General features: G+C 35.5%; 1 protein-coding gene across 8 annotated transcripts in view; it reads right to left on the reverse strand.

The window, feature by feature from the left end:
• LOC123554100 (hemicentin-1-like) overlaps nt 1-15,988 on the reverse strand; it is a 99,873-nt gene that overhangs the window by 21,299 nt on the left and 62,586 nt on the right. For all 8 annotated transcript variants that reach the window (XM_053525241.1, XM_053525238.1, XM_053525242.1 and 5 more), the window contains 14 exons: nt 14,751-14,872; nt 13,003-13,135; nt 10,366-10,488; nt 9,289-9,441; nt 8,317-8,468; nt 7,413-7,533; nt 6,684-6,818; nt 5,375-5,512; nt 5,013-5,203; nt 4,225-4,318; nt 2,712-2,981; nt 1,822-2,058; nt 1,162-1,467; nt 352-447 (listed from right to left, as the gene is read on the reverse strand). In XM_053525241.1, coding sequence (XP_053381216.1) covers nt 352-447; nt 1,162-1,467; nt 1,822-2,058; nt 2,712-2,981; nt 4,225-4,318; nt 5,013-5,203; nt 5,375-5,512; nt 6,684-6,818; nt 7,413-7,533; nt 8,317-8,468; nt 9,289-9,441; nt 10,366-10,488; nt 13,003-13,135; nt 14,751-14,872 — 2,271 coding nt within the window. The remainder of the gene's footprint in view (nt 1-351; nt 448-1,161; nt 1,468-1,821; nt 2,059-2,711; nt 2,982-4,224; nt 4,319-5,012; nt 5,204-5,374; nt 5,513-6,683; nt 6,819-7,412; nt 7,534-8,316; nt 8,469-9,288; nt 9,442-10,365; nt 10,489-13,002; nt 13,136-14,750; nt 14,873-15,988) is intronic.

Genomic DNA, 15,988 nt, shown 5'->3' on the forward strand with positions numbered 1-15,988 from the left:
TTTAGGAAAAGTATTTAACAAAAGAAGAAAGACAAAGGGTTTTCTTATACGTTACATTATCTCTGTTGAAAACACAGATCTGGTCCAAGAGCCAAGGTAATTTTAACAGATATCATAATGACACAAAAACATTTCCAGATACTTTTTTAATTTGATAATTATGGCATTACTTCAACAATTCAGAGCAAAACATTTTCTTTAATCAGCTTTTGTCCAACTGACTGTTACTGATTAGCCTACATGACTGGCAACAAATGCCAATAACATCACCTGTCTCACTACTAGCTCCCACTGTTCAGGAAGTTTACTTCTATGCTGCAATGAACACTAGTAACAGGATTACTGACTTACCTTTTGGTGCATTGAGATGCTTTGACTTCTTCCACACTATCAACATAATGCCAGGCTCAACTTCCAAGGCCAATACATTCTGTGGAGGTGATGGGGCTGTAAAAGAGGTATTATATTTCTAATACATCAAATTATCATCAAACAAGAAGGAATATTTCTTCATTTTATTTACTTGGGTTTAACGTCACATTGACACAATTACTGATGTTATGGCAACTTTTAGGCTTTCAACTTTGGTGTTTCTTCATGCATCATTTCAGGCATATGTGGGTAACTGGGTAGAACCATCAACTTTCCGTAAGTCAGGGATGGCTTCCTCTTATGAAGGAATTCTACACTCTAAGCAAGGTTATGAGCCATGTGCATTTTAGGTCAACTTAACCCCTTGGCCAATAGAAGCCCCAAGAGGGACAAAGCAGATGGATGGTATCGAAGTCCCTCTTTCATAGTAAATATGCAGTTACTGGATAAGTAGGTAAAGCAAGAAGCTACCAATTGTTAGGTTGCCATTTTGATGCCTGAGTGAGACAATGTTTTTTGCATGACGTTTTTTGATAGAATAGAATTCATTTGATGTCATTTATCCACAGACTGATTCAAATAAGAAAGTTGTCATTTAGTTGTTGGGAGATGTAGTGACACAGAATCTAACCACAAAAGGTAGGTTTAATGATTTCATTTACATAAATGTTTTCTTTTTTTTTTCTTCAATTTTTATGGAATCTAGTCCCCATCTTAATTGTATACAGACTTTGAAAACAAATTAATAACAAAGAAGTTTATGATGGTACAGATGTATTTGATATTTACCCGACGATTGTGCAACCACGCTGGATGACTGGCCACTGTATTCCCCTAATCCTAGCAAATTTCTTGCTGCCACTCTAAATGTATATTCTCTATGAGCTTCTAACCCTGGTACTTCCAATGACCTTTGATTCAAGAGGTCACGACCTTCAACTTGTACAGGTTGCCAGGTAACATCAAGGTCAGATTTCTTCTGTATGGCATATCCAGTCAAAGGTAGATTACCAAGATCCTCTGGGATTTTCCATGAAAGAGTTACTGTTCCTGGTTTTGTTTCAGAGACAGTAGGGACATCCATTTTTGAAGGTACTGCAAAAAACAATGAATTTACTAAATTTTTATTATCACTAGGTTATAATTCAGTTATAACACATATATTTTGAATCAAGATACAACTGTACTACGGAATTTGAAAATATGCTGCATTGTCTTAACAAATATAATCTTAACCTGGTAATGATCTTAATTTTAGATTTTACAAATCGTTTGCACAGAGTCCCTGTAAGAAAACCTAAATGAATCTCAATAGCATTTTTTTTCTAACAACCAAAACATCAATATTCAGTCTTAGTTCTTCACAACTCTAAAACCAAGAACATTGAAACGTATCTTGTGAACTTTCTACTGCAATTACAAACTATTCTACAGCAGGGTTATTCTCACCTGATATAGTCCTAAATGTAGTTCCATGTATATTTCCTGCTACACATCTATATTCTGTGTTGAGAAACTCAACTTCTATCAATATCCTGTTACTTTTTACTGTATGACCTGGAAGTGCCACAGTTTGACCTTGAGAGGTGAAGGTCACAGATGGTTCCGGATTTCCTTCCACAGTGCATTCTATGGTCACTAGAGAGTCGTCCTGGGTACCAGTAAAGGATATGATTGCTGGCATACCTATATGAAAATATTTTTGATTTGATATAATTCTGTTGAGCATCACATTAAAAAGGACCACATGATTCAATTTTCAAAATGGAAACTAAATGAAACCATAAGGATTATTCCTCAGTTAGAGACAAACTTTTCCACTTGAATCAGAGAGCTTTGTGGCCAATCACCATAACTGAGCACAGAGAACAAGAGCTGTCAGAGGACAGCAACACTCAACTATTCAACATGTCAACTAAATAAATATTAGTCGAAAAAGGAACATAATTTTGTAAAAAAGCAAAACAGAGTTATGAAACTTGTGCAATGTAAATCAGGTCTTCACAGTGAGTGTGTGTGAAGTTTCAATGGTTATTGAAATGCCAGCTTTCATACAAGAACTTAACCAAATCGGGACTCTGGCACCAACGCAGATGCAGACGAGTCCAATATCCATACCTATTCTTCAAATAGTTAAGCTAAAAAAGGGCGAAAGCCAACTTGTTAGTATAAAACAGATTTCGAATTATTACCACAAACAAGAGAGGAGATTGCCTATGTAACACCTTTGAACATCTACCAGTAGCGTGTTTTCAAAATTTATTGACAGAATGCTCGTTCCCATCACAAATAGAAGCCAACATTAATTTTCAAAGGTAAAACATATAAGTTTGAAATACCTTCAAGGTTTATCTTTACAACAGCAGAGTCACATCCTAGTAGATTACAGTATTTACATGTCCAGTTTCCTACATCCTCTTTACTGACAGACATGATCCTAAGTACATTGTCCATTATCTGGTAGGTGGAGCCAGGGCTAATCACATGACCAGATGGGTTGATCCATTGTAGAGTTGGGACAGGGTCTCCAACTGACTGACAGGTGAGAGTGACCTGTGATTGGACAGGTGCTGACTGTGGGCTGTTTGTCGACAGGATTCTTGGAGGCACTGAATTTGGTATAGAGGATACAGATTATTTGCTGGAGATCAATATTACATGTATAATTTGTTATACATATATTACATTTTCCTTTCGTGGTTCAGGTTATCTGAGTTACATGAAAGTTCAATCCATTTTGTTCAATAACAAATGGGCAAAATGAAAGCTGGCACTTCTTCATTCATTATATGTTTAACAAGAGCTGTCCGTAAGACAGCGCGCTCGACTTTTCTCAGTGCTTGACTCTGAATTAGAGCTTTGCCAGTAAAAAAATTTCAAGTTAAAAAGGGACATAACTCTGTCAAAATTCAAATCAGAGTTATGGGAATTGTGTCTCCTGGTGTAGACTTTGATAGTAAATAACTTTTTTGAGTTTCAAGTCAAAAGCTTTAATAGTACATGAAACAGAGATATTTGACTTTATCAAAAATTTTAACAAAGAATTCTAAGTTAAAAAGGGGCATAATTCTGTCAAAATTCAAAACAGAGTTATGTTGATTGTTTCTCCTGGTGTAGACTCTGATGGTTAGTAAGTATTTTAAGTTTCAAATCAAAAGCTTTGATAGTAACAGAGATATTTGACTTTATCAAAAACCTTAACAAAATATTCTAAGTTAAAAAGGGGCATAACTCTGTCAAAATTCAAACCAGAGTTATGGGAATTGTGTCTCCTTGTGTAGACTTTGCTAGTAAATAACTATTTTGAGTTTCAAGTCAAAAGCTTTACTAGTAACAGAGATATTTGACTTTATCAAAAATTTTAACAAAAAATTCTAAGTTAAAAAAGGGGCATAATTCTGTCAAAATTCAAAACAGAGTTATGAGGATTGTTTCTCCTGGCGTAGACTTTGATGGTAAATAACTGTTTTAAGTTTCAAGTCAATAGCTTTGATCGTAACAGAGATATTTGACTTTATCAAAAACTTTAACCAAAAATTCTAAGTTAAAAAGGGCATAATTCTGTCAAAATTCATATCAGAGTTATGGGGATTGTTTCTCCTGGTGTAGTCTTTGATAGTAAATAACTATTTTAAGTTTCAAGTCAATAGCTTTGATAGTATCAGAGATATTTGACTTTATCAAAAACTTTAACCAAAGGCGACGCCGACGCCGGGGCGAGTACAATAGCTCTGCTTTTTCTTCGAAAAGTTGCAATAATATTATTGTTGTAAATGCTCAAGTTTAAGCTCAAAATACACAGTATTGTAAATGCCAGATGCAGATGGTGGGGGATGGAGAAATTAAAATTACCTTGTACATCAACAAAGACTTCCTTGGAAATTGTCCCAGCAGTATTCCCAACTACACATGTGTACCAGCCTTCATCTGTCTCCTGCTCTACTGGCTGAAATTTACAGATCAGATGTTTTTGCACAACCATAATTTGGCAAACTTTTGACAACAGTCTAGTTATATAAACTTTAGTTAGTTGTATTTTTTTCCCTTAAAAGTAATTAAAATCCAAACTTTCTGGAGGACAAATCTTTGCAAAATAATCAAAAATGCTCAAATTAGTGAAAAATATTTTCTTACACATATTTCTGTCAGGTACATTTATTGCAATCATTAGCCTACTTGTATTTAGTTCAGACTAATTTTTGACAACTTCAAACAATATGCTGTAACTTAGATAATATTTGCATAAACTACAGTATTTAAATAAAGTTGCAGGACAAATAGTAAAGCAAGAAATTCATTGACTCCCTTAAAAGTTTACTTGTCACCAGTAACTGGCTGACACTAAAGCAAACAGTAAGTTAAGTTTGTTTGTATGTAAGCTTACTTATAGTTGCCACCAGTAACCCATATGGGTGACTCCTCCAGAAGACTGTTAGTAATCTTAGTGCAAGATACAGAAGATGCTCCAATTCGAGAAGCTTCCCTGATCCTTTAGCATGTCAGGTGTAAAGCACCAATACACGGAACTCTTATCCCAATGTTAGTAATTTTTAGAAGTGGGGGCTCAAACTCATGAACCCTCGTTTCGTAGTCAAACAGTGTTTTCACTGGACCACTCTGTAAGTTTAGTTTAAACAAACCTTTATTTGTAGTAATCCACTGTCAGTAACAGTAACTCTGATGTCATTCATCACTTGAGTCATCTCCCCTTCCCTCCCTTTGTACCAAGTCACAGATGGTGCTTCAATAGCCTGACCTTGACACAGTAAGGTCAGAATGGCAGATTGTTTCACAACTGTATCACTGGGAATTACACTGAACACTGGAATGTCTGAAATTGCAAAAAAGAAAACAAACGTGTTTCTAAATACAACTTTATATGCAGCTTCTGCAGATGTGTAAGCCGGACAACATACTTCGCTAAGTTTGGACACTGCAATAATAATTCATTTCTCATGAAATCATTTTTCAAAATGAACATATATAAAAGTATAATACTAACCATAGATGTCCAACCAAGCAGAGACAGATTCTGTACCAGCTATGTTTGAGGCAGTGCACGTGTACTTCCCAAACTGTGTCTCTTTTATCTGGGTGATTGTTAGCATAGACTGGTCTAATGTTACCTCCATATTGTTATCTAAAATGAGTATGTACACATATTAGTAAAATATACCTCCTAAAAAGAGGAAGATTTCTAAACAATATATACTGTCAAACCTGTATATTAAGACTATACTTGGGAAAGCCAGAACATGGTTATCATGTACAGACAGTCTTTATTCACAGGTTAAAATAAACTGATAATGTTTAATTTAGAAATGAAGCAAGTCTTCTAACGAGGAAGCTGGCCTCTGTTCACAAGTGGTCTCTCATCACAGGTGATCTTTGTTTGCATGTGGTATTTGTTGACAAATGATCTCTGTCCATAGCTAGTCTCTGTTCACAGGTTGTCTTTGTTTACATGTAGTCTCTGTTCACAGGAGATCTCTGTAAACATGTGGCCTATGTTTAAAGGTGACTTTGTTCACAGGAGGTCTCTGTTCACATGTGGCCTCTATTCACAGATGATCTCTCATCACAGTTGACCTCTGTTCACAGGTGATATCTCATCACAACTGACCTCTGTTCACAGGTGACCTCTCATCACAGTTAACCTCTGTTCACATGTGGCCTCTGTTCACAGGTGATCTCTATTCACAGGTGGTCTTTGTTCGCATGTGGCCTCTGTTTACAGCTGTCTCTATTCACAGAGGGTCTCTATTCACATGTGGCCTCTGTCCACATGTAGCCTCTGTTTTAAAGGTGATCTCTATTCACAGGTGATCTTTGTTCACATGTGACCTCTGTTCTCAGGTGGTATCTGTTCACATTTAGCCTCTGTTCACAGGTGATCTCTATTCACAGGTGGTCTCTGTTAACAGGTGATCTCTGTCCACAGGTAGTCTCTCAGTTGGTCTTTGTTCATATGTGGTCTTTGTTCACAGGTAGTTTCTGTTCACAGGTGGTCTCTAGTACAGATTCGGCTGTATAAACATTTTAAAAATATCTGCCAAAGTTCAGTAACTACAAATGTTTGTGTTCCCACTAACAAGATGCTGTAGGTCTTTTTTCACGACTGCGGACAGGTTACCCCTCCAAGTAAAATACTTGACTCACCTGACTCTGGATAATTAACTTTATCTCCAGTTTCACTTAGAGCAAACTGTAACAAAATGAAAGTCAACTTAGACGAAAGTTCAATAAATCAGATTAAGAAATTTTATTTCCACTAGTAAGCCTGGTAAATAAAGAATGAAATGTTCATATACCAAGAACAAGCTGTCTGTCATCTTTGGTCCATCTCTGTGTTGGTACAGGATCACCGTCGGCTATACACTGAAGCTGTACACTACTACCTAACTGTACTGTGATATTCCTTGGTGCAGTTGTAAATCTGGGTGGTACTGAACAAAATAGATAAACAATAGGCATTAGTATCCAGAATAAGCTAAAGTGACATTATAATGACCTTGACCTTAATGACTGTGTTAGTATACACTTATTTAATGAATTTGGACCGAGGGCTAATGGTTTTGACTTTTGACCAGCAAGCCATTGAATATATGTTTTATTAAATGACATCAGAAATAAATGTTGCATTTTTTTCTCTCAAGCCCAGTAAACCAGTGTTGAACTACAGACTGGTCAACAACACAAACTATCAATGCAATTTAAGTAAGAGTCAGGTAATAATCTGTAACACTGGTCACAAATGTTCTATGTTACTGTAATACAGCAGACCAATATCATGTGGTTATCTTCATGGGCATTGCAAGAGGATTTGACAGATCAGATTAATAACTTTAATGCCATTCTGTTAAATTTTTCAGTGTTTAAACTGGCAATCTTTGTGTTGGTACAGGAAACTACTGCTGTGTTAGCATGAACTTATTAAGACCTCATGCATTTTTTTTTTCACAGAAAATCCAATTGGCAACATATAACCTCTCAAAAAAATTCCACATTGAGGATTTTGTATTCACTTAACAATATCTCACCTGTAACAGTGACTGTAGCAACAGCTTGTGTTACACCAAGGTCATTTCCTGCCAGACATCTGTATACACCTTCATCTTGTTTTGTCACAGAATGTATCACCAATGAGTTGTTTAAATATATCTGCCAGGCATAGACAAAATAAACAACATAACTAAAGAATATTGAAGAATGAAAGTCAAAAAGATTCAGCAGTATTCTGAAAGGTGAGTCAACAAGATTTAGAAATATTTAGGAAGTTTAAGTCAAAAAGATTCAGCAGTATTTTGAAGAGTAAGTCAGTCACTTTCAGCAGCATTATGAAGAGTAAGTCATTGTGATTCAGCAAAATGCGAAGTCAGTTTCAGCAAAATCTAGTAAGATGTGTCAATAAGGTTCATCAGTATTTTAGAAAGTTACTCAGTATGTATGATTCAATTTTAAGATGATAAATAATATTCTGCAATCTTTTAAAAGGTACAGAAGTCAGCAAAACCCTTAAAAGTGACACATATTCAAGTCAGTATGTATGATTCAATACAATTTAAGATGGTGAGTAAATACTATTTAGCAATTCTTTGAAAAGTATAACACTAAGGTTTAGAACTATTGAGTGAGAAAGTCAAGTGGGATTCTGGAGTGTTTTGGTAAGTAAGTCAGTATGGCTTAAAATATCTGCAACACATAGTCAATAACATGTAGCAAAATTGTTTAAGTAATTTTAGTCAATTTCAGCAGTATTGTGGGAGTGGTCACAGTACGTTCTTCAACACTATTTAATGTTAATAAAATCCAACAGTATTTTTGCAAAAAAGGTCAATACCATTTTAAATAACTGAAATATTAAGCAAGATTTCATAGTATTTGTGACAGTCTGAAAGGATGGAATCCACCAGTTCTAACAACAAATATTATAGATATATGTACCTGTCGTTGTGGGGTTGAGGTGATCACACCTTCCCCATCTTTTGACCAGGAGTATGTAGGATCTGGTACTCCACTGGCTTGACAATGTAGGAACACCCGTGACCCAACCTTGACCCCTTGACTTAATGGTAGCAATGTCATTTCAGGGGCAACTGTAATGATAGATCAAAAATGAGTTGGCAGAGATCAACATGTTTTAACACAGACTATAACTAAAGGTTCTTTCATTTCTTGCAGGGCAGACAGAAATATCTCACTCAGGGGTAACTGTTGAGGAGAAAATGAGGCTCTGCATAGTTACACATAAACAGCTATGCAAAAGCTAGATCTTTCCATCCCCACCTACAACAAGTTATAGAATCTTTTTTTTTCATACCATATTCAATGTATAAAAATGCTGGTAAAATAAAATGATGAGTCATCTTACATCCCAGGTGTAAAATGGAGTTTTCCAGCAAGACTGAAAATCTGTCTGGTATACAAGAAACTAGTTTTTGAACACCTCAATACTTATCATCTTATGGAAGTAGAGAGGAAGCACGTGTAAAGATGGATGTCTCAAACATATAATATAAACTTAATTTCATCAAAAAACAAAAATAAATTAGATGTTACTGTGAACAGGAAATCATGATTTCTACTGTTGTAATGTCTAGATCTACTATATTATTAATCTCAATGTTCACACAGGAGATCTGAAAATGAGCTGTTATGTGTATGAAATCAAAAGCAAGAATCTGAAAGCATCACAAGTAAAAAAAACTTTTATGATGAATTTGTACTTTTAATGAAAGCAGTGAAGAAGCAAAACACAGAAAAAACTGAAGCAGAACCTTTACTGGTGCCAGTGCATATGTGAAGTTTTGTTTTGCTTTTTTAACTGTTTCTGAGCAAAAACACTGAGGTTCTTGCTACGGTGTTCCTCGGTGCAATTTGTGTTAAGTATATACACATGTGCATAAATTGTCTTACCTTCAACTGTGACCGAGCTTGTTGCTTTGACCATTCCGACAATGTTGCTTGCTAGACAGGTATATTCCCCAGTATCATCCATTGTAGCGGAGGGAATACCTAGGCTACCATTCTGATATAATATCACTCCTCCTATTGATGTAATTATGTTTCCTAAAATATTTTAATAGAAAGCCTTCATCAGTAAAAGCAATTTCTGGAGCAGGATTTTAGTAAAGCAGGAGCATCGGGAAATTAAAATGAATAAGGACATACATTTGCAAAACTTTATAATTGCAAACTTATTATATTAGGTACTGAACAATGCAAGAACTTTGATTCGAATCTCCATGTTAACTAAAGTATAAAAGCAGCTGAATGATCAATGAATCTGTATTAGGTCAGAGACCACCAATTCAAAAAAGTACAGGGAACTTACTGGGAATGAGGCAAGTGTATACCTGGGAATAAGGTAACATCTGTGCGTTCTGATTTCTGGAGCAGTAAACAGGAAACGATGTAAACAGGGGGTCATCTCATTCACATGAAAATTACTTAAATCAAGTATCACTATTCATATGTTTTTCGTCCGATATTTTGGTAAACTAAGATAAGTTCTTGAAAAACATGTAATTAAATATACATGTTTTGATTTATGGAAGGCCGTACATGCCATAATGTTATAATGTGAGTCTATGGGAAAACAATTGGTTGTCTCTAACCACTAATATCATCAATGAATGCTTGATGTGATGTTTTTGTAAACGTTTAGAAAATAGGATCTTGTCCGTTCAACTGTTTCCCTATTTTACTACATAAAATAAGCATAGAATGAGAAGATTGGGTCAACATCATGCTGTCAATATGGGATATATTTGGATTCGTACCCATCCAAAAGCATTTTGTGTTTGCTATTTGCTTGTCCAGTATGTTTATTTCAATGTGCACTCATCCAAATATATTATAATATTGTTAAAGAACACTGCTAAATAACCTAATATTATTAAAAATATAATTATATTTATATTTATTACACACACATTGTACACTTACATAAAGATGCTTATCATGTAAATACTTATACAGATATGTACAAACCAAATCTAGGTGTGAGCCATGAGACACTAGGGGCAGGATTTCCTCTAGCAGAACACTGTAGGAATACTGGATCTCCTGCCTTAACTACCACGTCTTCAGGTAAACTTGTAAATACTGGTGAAGCTGCAATGGTTATAACACAATGACTCACTTTGGATTTATTTACATAAGAATTTATGACAAATGAATTAATGGCAGTTGCCAACTGTAATCAAAACTGTAACAAGTTTAGTCAAATACAAAGGACTACAATCATGCAGAAATTATACCAATTATCATAATAATTTGAGCCGCACCATAAGAAAACCAACATAGTGCATTTGCGACCAGCATGGATCCCGACCAGCCTGCGCATCCACGCATGTCTGGTCAGGATCCATGCTGTTCGCCAACAGTTTCTCTAATTGCAATAGGCTTTAAAAGCAAACAGCATGGATCCTGACCAGACTGCGCGGATGCGCAGGCTGGTCTGGATCCATGCTGGTCGCAAATGCACTATGTTGGTTTTCTTATGGTGTGGCTCAAATTATTATCATTTAATTGCAACATCTCTGTTAAATCAGATTGTGACTATGATTCAACATCAATCTGATACAAACTTGAAGACCAGTCTGAATTTTATACAATTTTTACACAATATATTATACTAATCTTTTACAGACTGAATATCCTATTGGTATATACCAGTATCTTTGTGGTAAGCATCTTCTTATATAGGCTGTCATCTACCATTAACAATCAATTTGAATTCTCCCCTACAAATTTCCTATTTGACATTACCATAGTGCAGGGCTTCGGAAATTTGCCGGTTTGTCGGTTTTGGACCGATTTTTGACTTTTCAGACCGATTCGTGAAGTGAAAAACGAATAAAATCGGTCCCGTAAAAATGGAGAAAAGTATAAATTTCGGTCTGATATCTCAATACTAGATCACCTGCCAAGCAGAAAATTGTTGGTCCCACCCTCAGATAATCAATAAATGTGTCAAACGGTCTGATTGTCACTTTGATAATCGGTCCGTAATTAGCGCGTGACGCAATCAGTGCTCGCGCGGCACATCCTTTAATGTTTGCAGACAGCCGACTGCAGTGTATTAAACATTTTTGACTGGTTTCCAAATGTTTCTGACTGGATCCAAATCATTTCGACGGGGATCCACTTCTTTTATTTAGAATCTGACGGATGGTTTATTTCAAAAGGCTATGTTTAATCACGGTAACAAACAAATCGTGGGCTTAGCGCAAAACGGTTGTAACTTATATGAAATAAAGAAGGAGTTACAACCGTTTTGCGCTAAGCCCGCGAAATGGTCACTGCATTTAATCAAAGAGCTATAATTGTACATTATAGGTTTTTGATTTAATGAGACATCACACGGAAAACCGATAAAAATAATTTTTATAATTACTTGATTTGAAAAAAATTACATGATTCATTTGTTGGGGCTTCAGTTGAAACAAATGCAGAAAATCGTCTTTGCAACCCGACTGTACAAAAAAGAAAAAAAAAATGGACGGGCAACCACGAATGATAAAGAAAACTGGAGTGGCGCTGTTTATCAAATCGGTCTTTTAAAAAACGTTTCAAAATGAAATTTTGTTTACATCAGAAGAGAACATATAACTTTATAAAATGTAGTTGCTTATTGAAGTACAACGTAAGTGAAATGAAATATCCATGGCCAACCCGCGTGACGTTTTGGTACTATACATGCGGGAAATTCGATCTCAGCGTTCACATAACGTACACATTCGGTCCGCGGCAGAGTATTATTTAAATACCGAGGCTGTTTAGCAGAGAATATGTGTCGTGTAACTCACTTTGACGCATTGTATTTTATAGAATTCCGTCAAAGAATGAGGAAACATCACAGTATCTGCCATGTATACGGTATCGAAGTCACGTGCGTTGGCTTTTAGACTAGTTACGCACACGATGTCAATGCCTCGGCAATTTTATCCTAGCAAGTATTATCTCGGAAAAACATCAAAATTTAAACAAAGTAACGATCACACATAACACTGAATAACTGTCTTCATTGTATGGTAACGCGCGGTGACTGGTAACTCAGTTTTAATGCATGACAATGCTTATTTCTTTACTCTATCACGTTTTACAAAATATGTAATATTGGGAATGCGGTGGGTGGGGTAGCGCCGATGTCAGGATTTTCGTTTTGGACCGATTGAGTTATCAAAATTTCCGAAGCCCTGCCATAGTGTATTTATAAATGGCCACCTACTTTATGAGATCTGTGGTCACTGCTTTTTCATTCCTAAGCACATCTTCTGATCCCATTTAACAGTCATGCTATACTAATTTCTTCTGAATATTTGACTCATGGTCAAGATTATGGAAACAATCATACTTCTTTGTTTTTTTGTCAATTTAAATTACCAATCTTCCATTCAGTAATACCAGAGAACAATATTCATTCTTTAGCCTCACTGAATAGATATGTATTAAACTTTTCACAGAAACTGTTTGCACTATGAAATATCACCACCAGTGTAAAGTGGTCATCTGTACTGTACAGCCATTTTTCTCTTTGGCTGCTTGCTTAGCACAGGCTTGACTGCATTCTGTATTTTTGGACTGAAAACACTATAATGCATTTTTGGACAGCAGATAACTTACTGTAAACATTGAGATACACAGACTGTGACACTGATTCAACATCATTTTCACAAAAACATGTGTACCAGCCAGCGTCTTCAGACTGGGCTTGACTTATTGCTAAACTACCATTCTCTGAAACATCAACTAAGCCCTGAAATAAAATAAAGATGTAACATAAAGCCACTGAAGTTACTTTCTATAACATTTTTATTTTGTCTATAAGATCTGATTATGCATTCCTTACAAATGTGCTATCTTGCATATAAAGTCCAAATAAAATGCTGGAACAGTTTCTAGGAAACATCAATAATTGAGTTATCTTTACAAAACATACACATACAACCATTGTTGCTCTAGAGAGGTGGTCATTGCAAAGAGGCTGACACTTTAAAGAGGTGATCACTGTACAGAGATTGTTGGTCTGGAAAGGTGTTGTAGCTTTAGTTAGATGGTTACAGTACAGAGGTAACTGAACAGAGGTTTTCACTCTGGATAGAGGTTGCCATTTTTCTGAGGTTGCCTTTATGGAGAGGTATTCATCGTATAGGGTTTGTGGCTCTGTAGAAGCGTTTGTAGTGGAGAGGAAGTTGCTCTAGAGAGGTGGTCATTGTAGAGAGGTTGTCACTCCAGACAGCTATTTATTGTACAGAGGTTGCCATTTTAGAGAAGTGGTCACTGTTCAGAGGTTGTCAATCTGGAAAGGTGGTTCTTGTACTGAGGTTGCTCTCTTGAGATGTGGTCAATGTGTAGAGGTTGTTGCTCTTGAAAGGTTAACGTGCTATGACTTGGAAAAAATATGGCTTTGTAGGGAGGGGTTTGTAATTGTCACAGATTACACTTCAGCCATAACGTCAACAAGACAGGTACTTTCCATTTAAATTTTAAATTCAAAGCTACATTCTAAACTTTTTTTTCAAAAATATTTTCTTTTGTTTTACCTCCTGTAAGATTCTAGCATTTCCATTGCGTAAAATTTGATCACATGGTGACCCCCCACCCCCTGCACCACCATATATTTCTATAAAGGGTCAATAGATTTTCATGTTGATCTTGGCTATAAATCAAATCAATTACAGGGCTTGTTAGTGACCTTCCACTGAAATATGGGGGGGGGGGGTGTCAGTATGATAAATATGGGGTGAGGCATTACCCATATATCATACTAACCCCATATATTTCTATGGAGCATCACTGACAAATTCTATAACTAACATTAGACTGATGCTACCTATTGTTTTATCTGATTGATACATAACTGGCTTTATGTGAAATGCAGCTATATTTTACAAACTATACATCATTTGAATGCTATCTCAGGGTAGTAGTCAAGTACTTTTGAATTTTTGAAGTACATGTATTATCCATATAAATAATAACGATTTTATAGCAAAATTGTATTTTTTCATTGTAACAATTTTGAAAAATCATAACATATAAAAATATTGTTTTTAAAATTTTTAGATGAAAATCTTAAAAATATCCGGATGATTTTACGACAATCCATTCACAAATAAAATCAAAATGAATTTTTAAAATCATTTTTGGTGTCAAAAATAGCTGAAATTTACAAGTTACCTCAGTCAGAATATCTTTTTGACCATAAATTCAAAACTAATCAAGACTTTTGAAAATTTGAATGGCTTGTTTTTCCAACATCAAAACTCTTTTATATGTTGGCATTGTCTTACATCTAAAGAGAAATCAGAGCTAAACCTAGTTACAGAAAAGTTGGATCAAACTTTAAAGCTCCAGAATTTCTGGTATACCTTTTTCCATGTAGATGATGGTTCAGGATTTCCAGAGCATGTACAAATGAACGTCACTGAATCCCCTTCCTCAACTGTATTGTTTGATGGTCTTAAAGTAAATTCTGGAGGAGTTGGTGGTCCTAACAAAGAAATATATTAGTTTCATTTAGAAGTATCTTCTACATAGTCAAGAAAGAAAACTTTTTGGGGGGGCTAATTTTTGCAGATTTCATGTTTATGTCAATCCATGAAATCAAATCCAATTGAACACAGAAATATCTTTTAACTTTGCCATCAATGAATTTAAACCTACAAAAACAGACATTTTTGCCATAACCACAAAATTTTATGTCCATGAAGCTAAATAATTTCACAGTATGTTGTTTTTATAAGCAAATCCAATGCAACACAGATCTGAGAGTACCATGCTTCAATTCCATCAATATAATTATCCTGACTTACAAACAAGATGTGTATCCATAGGACACTGGTGCCCCTACTTCCTGTTACTGTACATGATTCCATGACTCGATGAAATATGTTTTACGATATATGCAATACAAACTTTTAAGCACTTCATGTATATTTTGTACAATGTCAAGGACCATAACTCTGGTCTGGCTGAGTGAAATCCCATACAGAGCACCAGTTGCAATTCACAAGCTATATTACAATCCACTTTTGTCTCTAGGTCAAATACTTTCTGAGACACATAGGAAACAAACTTTCATTTGTTTAATGCTTATTTTGGTCTGGCTGAATGAATGAAATCCAAATCATAATTATACTGGTGGACATCATGCTTATTAATAAGCTAATGTCAAAATTTGTGATACTAAATCTGGGACAAATGAAAATATGGAGGGGCTCTGCAACCACCATATGCAAAATGTTTTGGGACCACAAAACAACAACAAGAAACGTGGCAATGCCACGAAACCAGGTTTTCAACACTTTTCATAAGAATAAAAAAGTATACTGAATCACAGTGCACCACTTTAAAGCACAACCCTAACCCTAACTCTAAACCCTAACCCTAAACCCTAACCCTAACCTAACCCTATTTTTAGTAACAATGACCTTGACCTTGATCCCAGAAACCCCAAAATCAATCCCAAGCTACAACTTTATATAAGTTTTCTATACACCAAGTTTCATCATGATAGCTCATTCCTAAGTTAAGTTATTGACCGGAAACCCTTTTTCTATTTTAAGTAACAGCGACCTTGACCTTGACCTTGACCCCAGAAACCCCA

Source organism: Mercenaria mercenaria, chromosome 15, assembly GCF_021730395.1.
Source record: "Mercenaria mercenaria strain notata chromosome 15, MADL_Memer_1, whole genome shotgun sequence".
NCBI classification, from domain to species: Eukaryota; Metazoa; Mollusca; class Bivalvia; order Venerida; family Veneridae; genus Mercenaria; species Mercenaria mercenaria.